Source organism: Megalops cyprinoides, chromosome 16 (genome assembly GCF_013368585.1).
Source record: "Megalops cyprinoides isolate fMegCyp1 chromosome 16, fMegCyp1.pri, whole genome shotgun sequence".
Taxonomy (NCBI): domain Eukaryota; kingdom Metazoa; phylum Chordata; class Actinopteri; order Elopiformes; family Megalopidae; genus Megalops; species Megalops cyprinoides.
This window is the reverse complement of record NC_050598.1, coordinates 19,569,835-19,586,347: the sequence shown is the minus strand read 5'-3', so window position 1 is coordinate 19,586,347 and position 16,513 is coordinate 19,569,835. Positions and strand designations below refer to the sequence as shown.

Sequence of the window (16,513 nt, the reverse complement as noted above, 5' to 3'; positions counted from 1 at the left end):
CTTCCTATCAAACTAACTATGAAACGCAGGATGCAGACATTGCCATGACAACCTTTGGAATAACCCAGTGGCCTTACTTTGTCAAAAACAAGGGCACTGCTGCAATGATACGCATCAGACAGGTTGAAGCTCAGCTTACATGTCAACCACCTCTCCCTTCACTGTGTCATGACGCTCTTTACATTCTGCAGTATTCTGTATTGTTATGACTGTAACATCTGAGTTCTCTCTGCAACTAGAGGAAACACTGTTGATACTAATATTTAAGTGGGACAAAATTAAGTGTAGCGGTACAAGCCATCCCTACTTACAGTTGGCAACATCCCCAGCCATGTCATTCTGGTGGGCCTGGCACCCTGGTGGTTAGCGAAGACCTCTGATTCTCCATGGCCTGTAACATTATCAGCCATGTTCTGAGCCCTGCTTGAACGAGTTACTGAGTTTAACGGGCATAGGTATGCAGTTGAAACTGAACAGTATGTTGAGCTAAAGACCAAGGTTCTCATCCAAGGGGACCAATTTTTCATTATCATCTCCACAAAGCAACAACTGTGTCTACCTTTATGGTTTTTAATCTTTGTGATTGCAAGCTTACTGGACAAGCTTACTGGACACTTCTCACTGCAAGAGTGCTGATGAAGAACATGGGGAACAGAGAAAATGTGTTTTTGATATGAAATATTAATTTACATGGGCATATGCAACTTTTGCCTTCAAAGAAATTCAGAGGCAGTTTAAAAACAAATACCAAAAAGAAAACAAACAAACAAAACATGTAACTGACTATTTTAAAAAGTAATATGCCAGGTAGCAGTGATACAAACCTCACCCCCTTTTGACTACCACCGAATACCTGGGGAGTAAACTATGATGTAAAACTAAGAGTTAAACGTCAACACGTCTGCGCTTATGCAACTCAGCCGTTATTGGCAATCTCATGTGTTTGATGAACACCACTAATTGGAGTTAACATGTAAGAACTGCTGTGAAATATACGTACGTTATTGAAATACACGATTCCATCAGCGAAGTTTTGAGTTTGTCCCAACCATTTGCCTCCGTTTTTAAGAGACAGGTGAGGTTCTTCCCAGGTTCTTCCATCCGCTTTATCACGATAAACATTAACGACAGCAACCTGGTTCGATCCTTGCAGGTGGCGGTTAATCGTTTACATTTTACATTTCGCTCAATCGCTGTATCACTATATTAAGGGACATCTGTATGCGTAGGTTCTATGTCTATACAATTGTCACTTGTCACCATTCAAACAAACGGAGAAATGAAATAAAAAGGTCTAAATAATAACTTGGAAACTGTTCTTTCTTATGTTTCCAATGTTTCAACCCCAACCCCCTCTTTATCACAGTCCCTCGCTAGCTAGCTAGCTAACCGCCACATCCTCACGGTTCAGTGTAGCTGAGAATCAGAGCTATAAGATTTTTCAGTATGGCTGGCCAACAAAAATAGGCAAAACTCAGGCTTTCATGCTTATATTGTTGCATTTAATTATGCTTTAATATGGTTATAACGAAAATTATAGTTTCATGTCTTCACTTATCAGACTGAAATGAAGGAAATAATCAACATTTAAATCTACGGGCGTGGCCATGTTGAGACTTGACAAAGGCATACTCGCTACTCCTTTCGAAAAATTCATACGTTGACCTTTTACCTCCTAATATTTGTGAAGACTGACCCCTCCAGCATTTTAAAATTAATAACTGCCAAAACTGGTAGCCTTCCCCAGTTACAGGAGCTACAATGAAACATACTTACATTTTAGTTTTTTTTTTTTTTTTTTTTTTTTGTTATGACCACTTTGTTGGGAGAAACAATATCTATTGGAGGTTGGTTATTTTCATAGTAAACAGAACATATGGCCTCAACGGTTATAACTCCTGTCTTCAGCTTTGGGTTCCAATCAGTTATCTTAAAGGGGGCCTTGTCTTAAGTATTTACACAATTTTCTCATAATGTATAAATACTTTAACTAAAATGCATTTTGTAAATGCTGAAAATCTAACTTAAGCATGTGCAATGGATTCTTACAATTTTCATAAGTAATAACACCAGGACTTTTTATATATAAAACAACACATTTAATACCAAATGTAAAACAACTCCTTCATTTATGCTACACATTTTCCAATAAACAAACAAAAATCCAACAAAGTTAAAACAGCAGACATACAGTAAATAGTTATACAATATTTACAGCTATGAGCAATATATGCAATAATGCACAATGAAAAAAAAAACAATAAAAGAAATACAGTAACCACAAAGAAACATGTTAATATGCAAACAAGCTTTTAAATACTCAATCTAACAAATGATGATGGCATCTTGTACAAAATAATCTGCCTTTTTTTGAGCACAGAGCAGACCACAAGTGACCCTCTTAAGAAATGTTTGTTACCTTATGAATATAAAATATTGATAGCTGTATAGGTTAAACAATTTCACAGTGATATTTTCAATCTTCTGCAGTTGTATACATGAAACAGTGATATAACACATTAGATAGTGGTTGGAGCCAGCATTTAAAAGTTGCTTGAAACTGAAAATAAGTATTTGTACAAACTACATTTGTGATCTGTTAATTAATGTTTGTATATTAAGAATTATAAAATAATTGCCACTTGTGCAATTATAACTTAGATAAGCGAGCAGTTTGTTGCACTGTACACACACACACACACAAAAAAACAGTTCCTAGTTCCACTGACTTTACTTTTGGAATCTCAGAAAGAACTACCTTTCAAGAAAAACATTCAATTTTTGATAAAAATGTTACAGGTGTTTATAACAGACACACAGACAGACACACACACACTCACACTCAGTGTCATGATTCAAAATAAGCTACCACTCTGGTTTCATACTGCCATCTACTGTTGAAGATAAGTGAAACAGGCTCTTCTTTTGAGAGATGGCAAATCTGCAGAAATGGCAACAACTTTTATATCATTGTCCTTCTTTTAATATTTAAAATCTAAACGTTGTGGAATGATCTTTCATTATTTTCCTGATAGATGTAACAAGACTGCACTTGTTACTTTTGGATTGCCAATCCTTATTCTGACAACTCCAGGGATAAAGATTATTAAGGCCTTGGGGTTCTGAGTTGTTCTGGCCTTTCAGACTCTTCATGGATCTGTATTTCCTCAGTGTGTAACTTTCCTTCACAGTATATTCCTTAAAGTCCATCCTGTTATAAAATTCACTGAGTATTCTAAAAATAAATAAATAAATACATAGGCTGTTGCACATATTACAATGAGTCTGACTTTGAAGAGAGGAATAACATGCCAGTGCCTTGTATTGTACACTGCTTAATGTGTAACCTATGCCAACTGCTTCACCATCCCAACCTTGGTTGACATACATGTGGATATTCATAATTAAAGTAAATTAACATAATAAAATAAGATGGTGGTAAAAAATAAAGAGATAAGTAATTATATCTATGTCTGAAGTGCACAGATGAGGGGCAGTGATGCAACAAGCATTTGCCAACATCCATACCCACTTGTTCCTTGTTTGTTTGAATGAATTCAAATGTATAACCACCCATTCATATACGTAGCTTGTGCACCCATATAAGTTAGTGTGGAGGAAGATTACTTTAATGCCGCGAAAATACAGTAAATGTGTAAGGATAAATCTTTAAAAAAGAAAGCTTTGGTAGAGTATAAGGTGTATCATGCATGACAGGTACTGCAGTGGTTATTGGTATGGGAGGTGTGTATAGTTTCCCTCTGGGTGTGCACTGTCTTCAGAGGCTGTTGTCTCTGGCCTGCTGTCCCTCACTCTCAGTCTTCTTGGTGAAGACGGTGGAGAGCTCCTGCAGCAGCAGCTCCTGGGAGGGGCTGCAGGGCCCTAGCTGCTTCCTCCTGGGGAAGGGCTGTAGGGAGACCTGGGCGTCCGAGCTGCTGGGCTCCTCCAGGTACAGGGTGTCCAGAGAGGCAGCAGGGGGGAGCAGGCCCTCCCTGCCCAGCATGCGCACGGGGTTGGGTCCAATCATGCGGTCCAGGGAGGCCGTCTTCCTCTGGCCCAGGCTGACCGGCCGCTCTGGTACCTCCTGGGTCTCGGAGCTGCTGCCAGACAGGAAGCTTGTCTCCAGAGATTTCAGCACCTGGAGGCCGAAGTCGCCCACCTCTTCATACAGAGGCTCTGGGCTTTCGGGGCGCTCCTCAAAGGAGTCCTGCTGCATCTTCATGGGCTGGAGGGAGCAATGGGGTAGAGGGGAGGGGGGGGGTCAACTTTTGAACTGATGAAACTGTTTAGTGTTGATTCCTTCTGCCTGATCTGGGATTGATGATTCAATCCAGAATCAGACGGAAACTTCGCACTGGAATGGATTTGGGATTACATTGGGATTACAATGAACATCTGGATCTGGAAAAGACCTGTGAAAGACCTGAAAAATAGATATTGACCGCAAAACTGGAAATAAAATAAAGTGAGTTTAAACAAGACAGAATTTGGTTTTCTTATCTTTGGTAAAGAATACCAAGGGCTGTTAGGGAGACAACAAAATTATATGTGGGTACTTTCAGGAAAGACTTAGAAACTATGTGGAAAAATTGTTTGCTAACAATGTGCCTATAAACAACTCACGGCTGGCATACACCAACGACCTCATCCCCCTTGCCATCAGCACTCACAGCTTCCCTTAAAACAGTCCGCATTACCTCAAGCCAATGGCCATGGAACAATACTGCAGACTTGTTAGTCTTCTGCAGTCTGTCCCCTGCTGAGTCCTACACTTAACAACTGAGCCACCTTTGTGTCACGGCACAAAAGTATTTATGGAGTCCAACAGAAACAACAGGAACGAGGTTGTTGTATATTACCTTGTTACAAGAGACCATATGTGTTTTCTTTAGTGGGAGCATTTCAACTGAAGAGATTATACAAAAGTGAAAGCATCCACATAATATGAAAGCAAAATAAGTGGTGCAATGCATGCAGAAACAGAGAGAGTAGCACCTGGAGTTCAACAGATCTGAAACAGAACCATTCCAAATAAATCAAAACTGTTAATGATCATGATACATGAAAGAAAGGTGGTTTAATTCCACATTTGAAAACATGAGCACTGAATAGCATGCATCATCTTCAGTTCTGCACAAGCCCATTCAGTTGAATCACAATGGTGCATATGCATAATGGGGTATACTGTTAAGAAAATAAAGATGCATGCTAATGCCATGCTGAAACAAAATTCCAACAAGATTTTGGGAAAAGGAAGATGCAATTGCTTAGCAGGCAAAAAGACAGCAGGTGTATACTTACAAAGAACATGGAGAGTGTCCTCCTAGCATGAAGCTTTCGCTGTAAAGACAGAAGAATAATGGGGCACTACATGAGCTACAGAAGCAGGGAACTACAATGCCACAAGGGCTGGGGACTTGAAGATGGGGATGGAGGGCAGGGGCAGGCTTGCCAGGAAGACTGAAGCAGGAAGCTTGATGCTGATTTGAGATGCTGATTGGCTTGAAATACGGCACATTTGATGTGCTGAGAAATCATGACATCACAAAGCACTATTCCATTGACATCTGATAACCACATAGCCCATCTGACTACCTGAAGACTGGGTAACTGCATTACTAATGTTCGTAACGGATGCAATCCAGGAGGAAGTAAGTGGGCCATTACCAGGGTTTGGTTGGCAGACAGCATGGTGGAGTTGCTCTCATCCCCACGAATTGGCACGAGGGGCATGGTCCCAAACTTCTGTTTGGAGATGTCTGAGGATGAGTGACGGCGCAGTACTGGGGGTCGCAGGTCATCGTGCTACAGAACAACGCACATACAATATGACCAAAATCCCATGTGTACAGGAACAGTTCCGGTCTTTGGATGGATCATCAGGCTAGACATTGTGGTCCCTGAGACATTGTGGTTTATTAACAGATTGTGGTCTGCACCTGCTCATCATAATAATGTTTAGTCTCTTTCATGATCAGCAACCATTTCATTTTGAAAACAAACTAGTGGAAACCTATGCACACAACAGTATACACAACAGGTTCATATTCCTGCACCTTACACGCATACACATTGACCCTTCACATTTACGTTAAGATCATCAATGTCATCAAGATGAATTTAATTTTGTTCATCAAGATCATTTTTAGTAATTGTACATGCTTCCGGAAGATAAGTTAGTACAATAAAATCTTATTATTGAAATGATTTATAAATGAGACATGCTCCACCCAAACATAAGCTATATAGTAAAATACAAATAGTATATTAAATTTTATAAATTAATTTTATTAATTTATAAATGAAATATTAAACAGTATATTATAGTATATAATAAATGAATATAGTATATTAAAATACAGTATGTAACAATAAGAAAAAAATCAAGCAGGCTCATAGATGTGGATTCTGGTTTGCTCATAATAAGAGACAGTACAACAAGGTTTGAACACCTGCCAGCTCCCCTGACTGCAATGGTTTATGCCACCATTTCAGTCCCCCTGATCTGTCTCTACTCTCCACAGTGGATGCATGTTGAAGTACAGGCTTTCGAAAGCCTACCTGGGCCTTGAGGAAACTGATCATCCAGTCCCACAGTTCAGACTCACTCAAACAGCAGAGGTAGCTGTGGAAATAGCACAATGGAGGAAGTGTGTGAATGTAACTTTCTGTTCATTCAGATTTAGTGGACCAATAATAATTAATTTACTGTGTTCTGGTGCCCCTGAGGTTTGTGTGCTAGTAAACAGCAGTATAAAATTGTATACTGCACATATAGCAGCACATATAGTAAAGTGTTTCAGTCGAGGGATTTAAATTTCCTTTTTCAAAAAAAAAAGTCAATACTTGTATTTTAATCACCCATTTCCCTGTCTTTGATTAGGCTTGCTCTACTTCCAGACAGACAAAAACTCTCTATAGTGGAAAGAACAACTCCTTTAATGTTCCAGCATTCCAATACTGAATATTATACGTAAACAATCATATTTTAAAACAAGGTTTGTTCTCATTGTATCAGCCGTGTGAACTTTAAAATATTCAAATAGGCATTTCCTCAAAATTTTCAGGCAAAATAAAAATATGCTCAGATATAGTTTCAGCACTCTGGCAAAAACAGCTCTTAAATGTAAAGAGCATATATTTCACAGACACCACAGAGCAGTACTATATCTATTATGTGTCACAGTGTTTGCAATAAATCATTTCAAACACACATTACAGAGCTATGTGTCCAACACAATCTCCTCAGGTTTCTAAAAATCATGATCGTATAAAACAACCATTCTGTTCTTTATGGTATCCAAAATGCACTAAATGTACGAGCAGAACTTTGAAATTGTCACTGTGATCAATCTGTGCATTAGCAGTACTACTACAGATCTCGTGCTGTACTTTAATGAATGCAGCAGGCTTTGTCAGTATGAATACTTACAGCTGTTGTTTGTCCAATAGCACAGTAAAGCCCCACCTGAAAAAGATGCATTAATTAACTTCCCTTTGACAGCCACAAAATACAGCATTTGTTTGTTTAAAACAAGTGCACAGTATATAGAGGCAGATAAATGCCAGCTCACTTTGTGGGTGGTTTTAGCTTTTTCCGAATCCCGATGTAGATCTTCAGAGTTTTCAGTGGCCATTCCTTCTCTGGCTTGTTGCTCTGAAATTAGAATCACAATGGGAATATGTTTGAATTTGTATATGATAAGTGAACAGATGATGTGATGTTTCCTGAGAAAAATAAATATCCATCGAAATACAATTATTCTAACTTCCTTCAGCTGACCCCATATTCCTGAGTTTGTTGTTTGGGTCATCCAGTTTGCTGCTGGAACAAGGGACGCTCTATAAATGGCTGGCATCCTGAGTGGCAGCTGTACCTTCCTGTCCTTCAGCAACAGTAGCTTGTGGTTTTGAATCTTGAATGTGTGCTCCTGGAATTTGTTCCCCTGCAGCAGTTTTGGAGGCTCCTCTCGGCACTTCAGAACGCCACTCTTCACGATCTCACTCTTGTAGCCTATACCCCAACAACCCCCAGAAAATAGGATTCAACATTTGCATCACAGCACAGGAGATGTAAGCTCTATGCAAAGAACACTGGCAAATGCCACATACAAAATTCACTGTGAACAATTTCTGTACCAAATTTAGTACCTATATGTCCTATATGTGCCATATTCTGTCTTGGTTTTGAGGTGCAGACTGTGGGAAGGATGTACCTGTAAAGATATTGATAGCTTCCCCTCTGGGCACCCTTTTGACTACTAGGTAAGCAGAGCTGGGATTGGCCATCTTGCACCACTGCAGGGCCTGCTCCAGAACCTTCTCTTTAGGGTGCAAGGGCCGTTCTGTGAGAGAAGAGGAATGGCACATCCACATTTATAGCTTATCTAATACATGTGCAAACCCTACTGCATATCTACTCCCCCACATTGTTCGTATGTACCAAGCAAGCATTGTAACAATGCTTCAGTATGGCAAGCCTGATTGCTTCACACTACTATGTTGCTGGAAAAAACAATTCTTCACTCTAAGTTGAGATATTTAAAATGGTGAAACATTAACCAAATGAATTAAAATTATTAATACAGTGACAAAACCAAGTAACCAAGTAGCTCTCAATGTACACAAGATACTCATGGTAAAATATCTTTTGACAGTATGTGTTTGGATATATAATATATACACATAAATGCATAAATATACACATGATAGTAATATATGAGTGGGCAATATAAACATAGTATTACATTTAGGTTTGCATATCTTAACATAATTACAGTACAGTATGTCTAAATGCTCACAGGACCGTGTTCCCTGAACCTCATATTCTAAGGAGAAGTTTAGAAATACCAAATTTTGAGAGCAATTCTCATTCTCATTTCTTGCTTCTTGATTTCAGTTCTGAGTTGAATGTGCAACAAGGTTCACTGGAACTGAATGACAGCATGAGTTTCACCCTCGCAAGTTGGCTCCCTGCATTCTTACCCAACTCTCCATCTTCGATAGCCTCAAATGTCAGCCATACTTCCTTCTCCCCAGCAGGTACATTCCGCATGTACAGGACTTGATTGGTTAGCTCCTCTGCACACATTGATGGCGACACCTGCAGGAACAACAGTGACACTGAACAGCTACCGCATATTACTGTTTCTGTGTTGGAGCGCTACCTTGTGGTAAAAGAGTGTAAGTGCAACACACATTAAAGGGGAAGGGCAATTAATTTCCTCTATGAAACTAAAAAAAATCGGCTATATCTCATTCTCAAGTTTGTTGTGTACTTTAATCAAGTTGAAAAAAAAGCAAATAAAGTGTAGTGGAAAATAATTCTGAGTAAGGCAATGTAAGGCATTAATTAAATCTAACATTTGCTCTTAACTTTGAGTCAAAAACTTCAAATGTTTTTTTCTCCTATATACATTTCCCTTTATTTTAAGCAACTGGCAAACTCGTAATGTTTTGTAATGAAACAAACAACAAAGAACGCTCATTCTTGTTATTCAAAGTTAAGGAAAAAGCGCTAAGTAAGCTAAGGAAAAGCTTAATTTGAGTAGCGTGCAAAATAAAAACGTAGCATATAACTGACTAACCTTGAGAGTGATGCAGCAGTCAGGTATCTTCTTTTCCAAATACACTTCAATGATCAAGTCTCCAGCTTGCGACAGCTACACAAACCAGCAGGGATGAGGAACAATCAATGGGGAGCCACTGAGTGCAAACAAACACTATTCCTCCAAATCTGTCTGCATTTCTGTATCGACATGACCAGCCATGCAATAAAGTGAAAATGGTCACATTCAGTGGCAGCGCCCCTAAAAATGAAGACATATGTAATATGTTGATCAAGAGATGCTTGCATTACCTGTGTATCTTTCCATGTGGTGATTAGACTGATCTCCAGCTCAATCTGTGTCTGCTGCTCCTCGTCAATCTGCAGACACACACAGAAACACACACACACACACACACCCAACATGAAACTACGCTCATTAGGCACGTAAATCTTCAAATCAAAGGGACTTTGAGCCGCTTGGGTTTTCCCATCAATTTGCCACATTGTGTCAGTTTTCCGCCACAAGAGAACATTTCATTAACAGTGTGGAACCTCAGTGGATTTCAGCCTGGTGTTCCCCTGAATGATTTACTTGAAAATAAAACACACCGTGGAAATCAGACTTCAGTCGTTCTTGGAAGCTGGAATTTCCAAGTAAAGTCAAGATTAAAAGCATGTACTGCATCCTCAGTGAATGCTCAATGGTTTCCTTTGTATTCCCTCAAAGCAATACACTAAAGCTAATTTTAGCAGACTGGCATTTCCTTCCTGTTTGCCAAAACACTACTCTACAATTGGTTTTCATCCACATTCATAGTCTGGTTATAACTGTTACATGCTATTGTTGATATGCAATACTTATCTTCACTAAGGTTGTGGGACAGGGGGCAACTGGACTTCACAAATTCAACAAATTCTAAACCAAATCGTTATACTTTCAAAATGCAACTAAATTAACTTGTGATTAGTTCACTTGTGGTTGGTCTCATAGTTCCCTGTGAAGGGAATTATAATTCTGTCACTGTGTGGCAATCTTCTGCTATGACTGATTATTGCTAAGACCCGCTGACACAACAGTGATGTGTCCTATGTATATACAGATCGATTTGTTGAGCTGGGCTGACCTAATGAAGACCTCCATATTTCAAACAGTTAGTTGCACCATGTAGGAGCATTACAAGAGTATTAAGGCATATTAATTTCTATATGACTACAATTACGAGTCAACAGACACAAACAGAGAATGGCCAGCAGATCCACTCACATCAAAGACGTAGAGATAGTTGTCGATGAGGTCCTCAATGATCTTCACTTCATGTTCTCCTTTGCCGTCAGTCTGGAAGAGGCTGGGTGCAAACAGTAGGGACAGGTTCTTGGTGCACATCTGGTTGAGGTCGGCACACTTCTGAACCCTGGGTCAGTGAGAGCAGCCACTACAGTTAAGAGACAGGCCAATGACGGTACCTCAATGCTGCATGACTATGCAAGACAGGGTTTCAGGGCACTGACCGGTAGAGGTGACTGATCAGAGCAGCTAGTGTAGTCCTGTTCACTCTGGGCAGACTGCGAATCAGCTCCTTGTACCTGTCCAGGCGGTGCATCTTACTGGATATCTCTACAGAAGGTAGGTCACAAAAAGCAAATGTCACCAGTATTTTATGAAAAGCCCATAATTACAATAAACCACACAACGACACCTGCTTTTTCTAAAGGAAAATAAAATCCAGGGAAAGTGCTCTGTTGGACAGCATGCAAATGTGGAACATCAACAAACCATATTCTCTGGGGGTTTAACTTCATACACTTCATTTTCCCAGAAAACATAAAATGATCTCAAGCTTCAATCAGATATAAATACATGTTTAATGTCAACTGTAATAAGGTAAACTATGGACCGACTGAGTCACTCAATTCAATTCTCTTCAATCTGTGTATCCCATTACAGAAATGATGCAGTGCTGGGTGAGGTAATGGGGATTGGTATTGCTCACTTGCAGCTTCCTTCCACATAGGATGCAGGTCAGTCATGAAGATGGGGTCATCGATTTCTCTGAAGAACCTCTTTAGTACATCAGTCACATCCTCAATGAAGTTATCCCCAATACGAAGCTTGACATTGCGGGCGTCCTTGCGAAACTCCTCCATCAACAGCTTGATCCTGGACTTGGCCCCATTTTTCCTGTATATCCCCTCATGGCCCAGACCTGGGGAGCAACCCCACAAAAGCAGTCAGTATCTCTTCCCTCTCTCTGTCCCCAAATCCTTGAATGAAATCTTAAGATAGCTCAAACTCTCTCAAGCTGACAACAGTCATATGGTATAAACTGTGACTGATCAAATAAGATTTTTGATTTTTTTTCAAGACCCTTTTTTGAAAAATCAAATATGACTACCGCACCTTGCATGTGAAACTCACCATACTGGGTGATGAAGGCAATACAGCTGTCTACAATGATGGGTATGTCATTCCTACTAAGCTGCTGGTCTCGAAGAGCATTGCCTTTTCCACCTGCTGCTGTCTGGATGTCTGTGTACCACAGGGACAGGTCTATGCGGCCCACCCCCTGGAGGTACAGTGTTCTACGGAAACAAAAGGGACCATATAGATCTCCAGCCACTGGGAGGAGCTGGTGGGGTACAGAAAGCCTCCAGAAAACAAGCATCAGCCTCACACACAGTGACACTGCATAACGTCTGGAGTTACCCCGACTGGCTGTGACATCATAACTGGGAACTAACAAGCTACTAACTGACAAATGCTTCTCGAGTTCAAACTTGACACAAGTATTTTCACCTGTAAATATACTTGAGCTTACTCAGAAATAGTCCAGAGTGCATCAGCAAACAACTTTATCTCACAGAATTCCTAAACATATGATGTGTTACACATCTCACAATGATTGCAAAATACCCAGAACAGGGAAAAGGGTTGTATTAGTTGAATGAAAAACTCTTAAGTGATTAAGAGTTTTACACACATTTGGCACACCACAGATGCTTAACATGACCAACAAAGACTAAGAAACTAAGAAACTAACCTTCCTTTTTCCACCAGCACCAGAATGTCTTTCTTCTCGTGGTTGTCGTTCTGAGAGGTCATACCTGTGAGATAGAGGCAGGAGAGGGTTAAAGTAACACAAGTGAAAAACGTCCACATGAGAGTGGCCTGGAGGGACTGGGGTGGGATTACCAACCAACATCACTGTATTGGATATGAGTCACACAACAGCCAGCTAGTGAATAACACCAGGCAGTACTTCTTCACAAAGAGATACATTAGTTGATCACTTGTTGCTGACCAGTTAACAAATAATGCTGTGGAAACTATCAATGAACAAGCACATCCTGATGAGCCTTAGTGATGGGTTTAAGCATGAAGAGTAATTTTGTGCAGTAAAGCCCTTCAGCAGGCTGGACTCACTGAGTTCCTGCAGGCGCTTGAGGTTGATAATGTCCTCGGCGGCTCCGTCGTTCCGGGGACAGATGAACAGGTTGGACTTCTGCAGGACAAAGAAGCCCTCCTTCCACTGCTGGGGGTCCAGCATGGCCTTGTAGCGCAGGACTCCCACTCGCTCAAACTCCCGGGCCAGCAGGCAGTGGCAGCTCAGGGGCGTGGCGGCCTGAGGGCGGGCCACAAAAAACCCCAAATTAAAAATGATTTCACATGCAGTTACAGGTGGGTATAGAAGTAGAGTATAGAAGAGTATAGAAGTAGTCCTTCACCTTTCCAATTGCTCTTGCCCAGCTGTGGAGGGCATCTGGAGTCTCCAGACCGAACTGGTACAGCTTCTCAGACGATAGATACAGTTCAAAGGTATAGCGGAACCTGAAATGAGCACAGGAAGTCGAAAAGGCAAAAAGCAGTGGTCATATAGAAGGTCAGCATCTACACAGTTTAAGATATTACCATATTTCTGCCGTTTAGAATCAGAGGATTAAAAAAAGAGAGAATAATGTTCCCGAAGTCACTCTGGACAATTTCAGAGATATCCACCTGTCAATGAATCCAGTATTGTTGCATGAATCTGGACGGCTGACTCCTAAACAGATGATGTCTTTGACATCGATCTTCATGCTCGGGTCATGGCACCTATCCGACTCGTAGAAGAGAATGGATTTCTCCACCGAGCACCAGTACTTCTGGAAATCTGGGGACACACAGGCAGACTATGGATGAGCTACTGTACTGCCACTGGCAAAAAATGAAGGTCTCATTCCATCCAGATTCACAGTGGAAAATGGAAAACAGCTTGAAAAAAAGAACATGCTGTCTTCTGAACTACAAACACATTTTCATGAGATATCATTTAGGAACGCAGACACTAATTCACAACTTTTCACCGTAATTCTAACATTAACCCTCAAAAAGTACACTGTCCTGTGACTAATGTTTGTGCAATTTGTCCAATAAAGACCTCTTATTCTTGTGAACACTGAGGAAGCACATTCAATCCGCCAAACGTGAGGCACCATAGTGCTGGTGGACACTGGCCTACCTTCTCTGGTCTTTCGGGATAATGTGCCTTTGTTCATGGAGCCTGACTTGTAGAGGTACCCAGAGTGCAACACCGGCTGGATAATTTCATCATAAACGCTCTGAGACTGGTCCATAGAGCTCAGATCTGCAGAAAGAACACGCATGGTGACGCCGGGGACATAAAAAGAGCAATGCATCTGCCTTTATTAATATGGATTTGTCACTGTTGCACCGGTAGGTTCCTGCATTTGTATGGTGGTAGAAAATAAGGAGGAGATTCTTCAATGGTATCGTGTTTCTCTTCCTTTAAAACAGTGAGTTCTACCGTGTAATCTAAGAGAATGCACAGGAGATACATTTGCATATCAGTACAAAACAAAGGCAAGGGGCTTACTATTTCAGTTTATGTGAATGGCTAATGCTGGTGAGAGACACCCTTGAGCTCAAGGCCTTTTGGGACTTTTTTGATAGGCTGGTTGGTAAGCATGACCCAAAGCAGTGCAATCTGACACTCTGACACTAAATGTCAGCATGACATGAAACTGAGCTTCTGGACACACCTCAGTTCTTGAATTGCAAGTGTTAGCTGCAACCTTCTGCTTTCTCTGACCTTAAAAAAAAGCTTCAACTATTTACACACGCTCACTCCTGCTGGCATCAGACAGCCCTTTTCTCCCTGATCTCCTGTTTCGTGCATTCTCTTCACTCACAAAGGCACTCATTCAGCTGGACTTTCCGGGCTGCTATTCAGTGTGGGTGCACAAAACCTCAGAGTTCCCAACAGGGGGCTGTGCAAAGTTGCCATACGATGTCTTTTTCCACAATAACAAAGGGCTCAAAGAAGCAAAGAAGCTTCCTCAATCCCCGTGGGCTTATCTTACCCTCATTAATCGCAACTGCCGAGCACTGTACAGTGCACCGGCAGAGCCAGTTACATTGCTTTCGGTGCAGTCTGTTTGTGTTGTCCGATAAGAGCGGTTTTAGAAAAACAACCATAGATTCCGTTATAATATGCAGGTTTCCACACTAACAGATGAAATTGACCTCACAGACACCTACAATTATTCTCTGGGGGGAAAAAGCTCAGGGCAGGTGTTTGACTAGTTGTGCCAATCACTTTTAAAGCCAACGCTTTCCCTGGGTTTAAGCTTCGTAAGCTTAATAAACTCTTCATGGCCTCTTATAAATTTTCAAAATTTAACATATATAAAATTGTAAAATTACCCAAAGAGAGTGACCTAGTGAAAGCTAAAGTACACCTTAATGCACACTGCATGTCGACATTTTAATGGCAGTCTGGGGCACTGTTTTGAATTGGAGCATATTGTAATGTTCTGAAAGCCCCCCCCCCAGCATTCTCTCCAGCAGGCAGCCCGGTGTATTGTGGTCCCTTACCTGAGGTAGCTTTCGGGCTGTGCGGGTTGTGGGACAAACACTTGTCGTAGCCATTAGTGTCGGAAAGGTAGGCGGCCTCAGCCTCCGCAAAGATACTGGTGACAGTCTTCAGCAGGTTCTGCTCGGTCACAGCAGTGCAAAGGGCCTGGGAGGGAGAGATGCACTCAGCCACTGCGTCACTAAAAGCGCACCTACCCACAGGACATTCAGGCCCGTTCTCCACACAGCCCCGTCCCTAATTCACTATACTGCTGTCCCTGTCCTAATTGTTCATGCTTCAAAACACACTCCATTTCCTAATTGTTGAGAGGAAAGTTTTCAGATATGCCTAAAGGTCGGAGGACTTGTAAAAGTGAAATTTAACCCATCTCACCACTAATAACTACAAGGTGAACACAAGACAGAAACACTAGTCATTGGTAAGCGCATGCCAGCAGAGATAAATACCACTGCTCGCTTGCCTTTACATGACGAGGTTGCTGATTGCTACAGCAGAAATACAAATACTCTGCTCGCCTGCATCTCGTTAAATTTAGCATACTGAATGGGCACTGATGCTGGATGTTGCTATTGGAGAAGTCCATTATGCAATAAATATCACCGACAGTATAAACACAGGCAGGATGTTGACATGTCCCTGGAAACTTCTCACAATGCTTCCAGTTCCTTTTTTATATTAGGTATGCGGAGCAGGAGAATATTATGTTACAGTACTAAAGTACAGTAATGTACAATGATGTGTTCTGTACAATGTGTAATTGTACTGCTTTCCCCAATCTGTGTCGAAGTTGTGGCACCTTGAGGAGATCCTCCTGTTTGGTGAAGCCAGGGTGGGGGCGACGGAAGCGTCCCTCGCGGTATTTGAGGGTCACAAACTCCCGCCGCTGCTCCGGAGTCGCGTCACAGTCCAGCTCGTCGGCCGGAGGGAGCCGCGCCGCCCAGAACTCGTTGGCCCTGTCATTGCCCAGCATGATGAAAAGCTGCCACACACAAATGCACAGGAGGTCAGGAGGTCAGGATAACAGAACAGACAGCCTGCTTGAGAGGAGCAGAGTTTTTTTTTTTTTGCTTTAAATCACATTACAATTTTT

The 16,513-nt window shown here is 41.3% G+C and overlaps 1 protein-coding gene across 1 annotated transcript in view; it reads right to left on the bottom strand.

Annotated features, from left to right (window-relative positions):
• Nucleotides 1-2,808: 2,808 nt before the first annotated feature.
• The window catches only part of arap3 (ArfGAP with RhoGAP domain, ankyrin repeat and PH domain 3), a 34,481-nt gene continuing 20,776 nt past the window's right edge, over nt 2,809-16,513 (bottom strand). Inside the window, exons 13-34 of the mRNA XM_036548049.1 lie at nt 16,220-16,402; nt 15,423-15,567; nt 14,047-14,172; nt 13,545-13,698; nt 13,274-13,376; nt 12,972-13,170; nt 12,589-12,652; nt 11,967-12,130; nt 11,542-11,754; nt 11,060-11,165; nt 10,815-10,962; nt 9,860-9,928; nt 9,588-9,662; nt 8,986-9,103; nt 8,217-8,345; nt 7,878-8,014; nt 7,575-7,657; nt 7,433-7,468; nt 6,562-6,625; nt 5,668-5,805; nt 5,302-5,340; nt 2,809-4,225 (exon numbers count right to left, since the gene is read on the bottom strand). Of these exons, the coding sequence (XP_036403942.1) occupies nt 3,779-4,225; nt 5,302-5,340; nt 5,668-5,805; nt 6,562-6,625; nt 7,433-7,468; nt 7,575-7,657; nt 7,878-8,014; nt 8,217-8,345; nt 8,986-9,103; nt 9,588-9,662; nt 9,860-9,928; nt 10,815-10,962; nt 11,060-11,165; nt 11,542-11,754; nt 11,967-12,130; nt 12,589-12,652; nt 12,972-13,170; nt 13,274-13,376; nt 13,545-13,698; nt 14,047-14,172; nt 15,423-15,567; nt 16,220-16,402 (2,940 nt within the window). The 3' untranslated portion in view covers nt 2,809-3,778. The remainder of the gene's footprint in view (nt 4,226-5,301; nt 5,341-5,667; nt 5,806-6,561; nt 6,626-7,432; nt 7,469-7,574; nt 7,658-7,877; nt 8,015-8,216; nt 8,346-8,985; nt 9,104-9,587; nt 9,663-9,859; nt 9,929-10,814; nt 10,963-11,059; nt 11,166-11,541; nt 11,755-11,966; nt 12,131-12,588; nt 12,653-12,971; nt 13,171-13,273; nt 13,377-13,544; nt 13,699-14,046; nt 14,173-15,422; nt 15,568-16,219; nt 16,403-16,513) is intronic.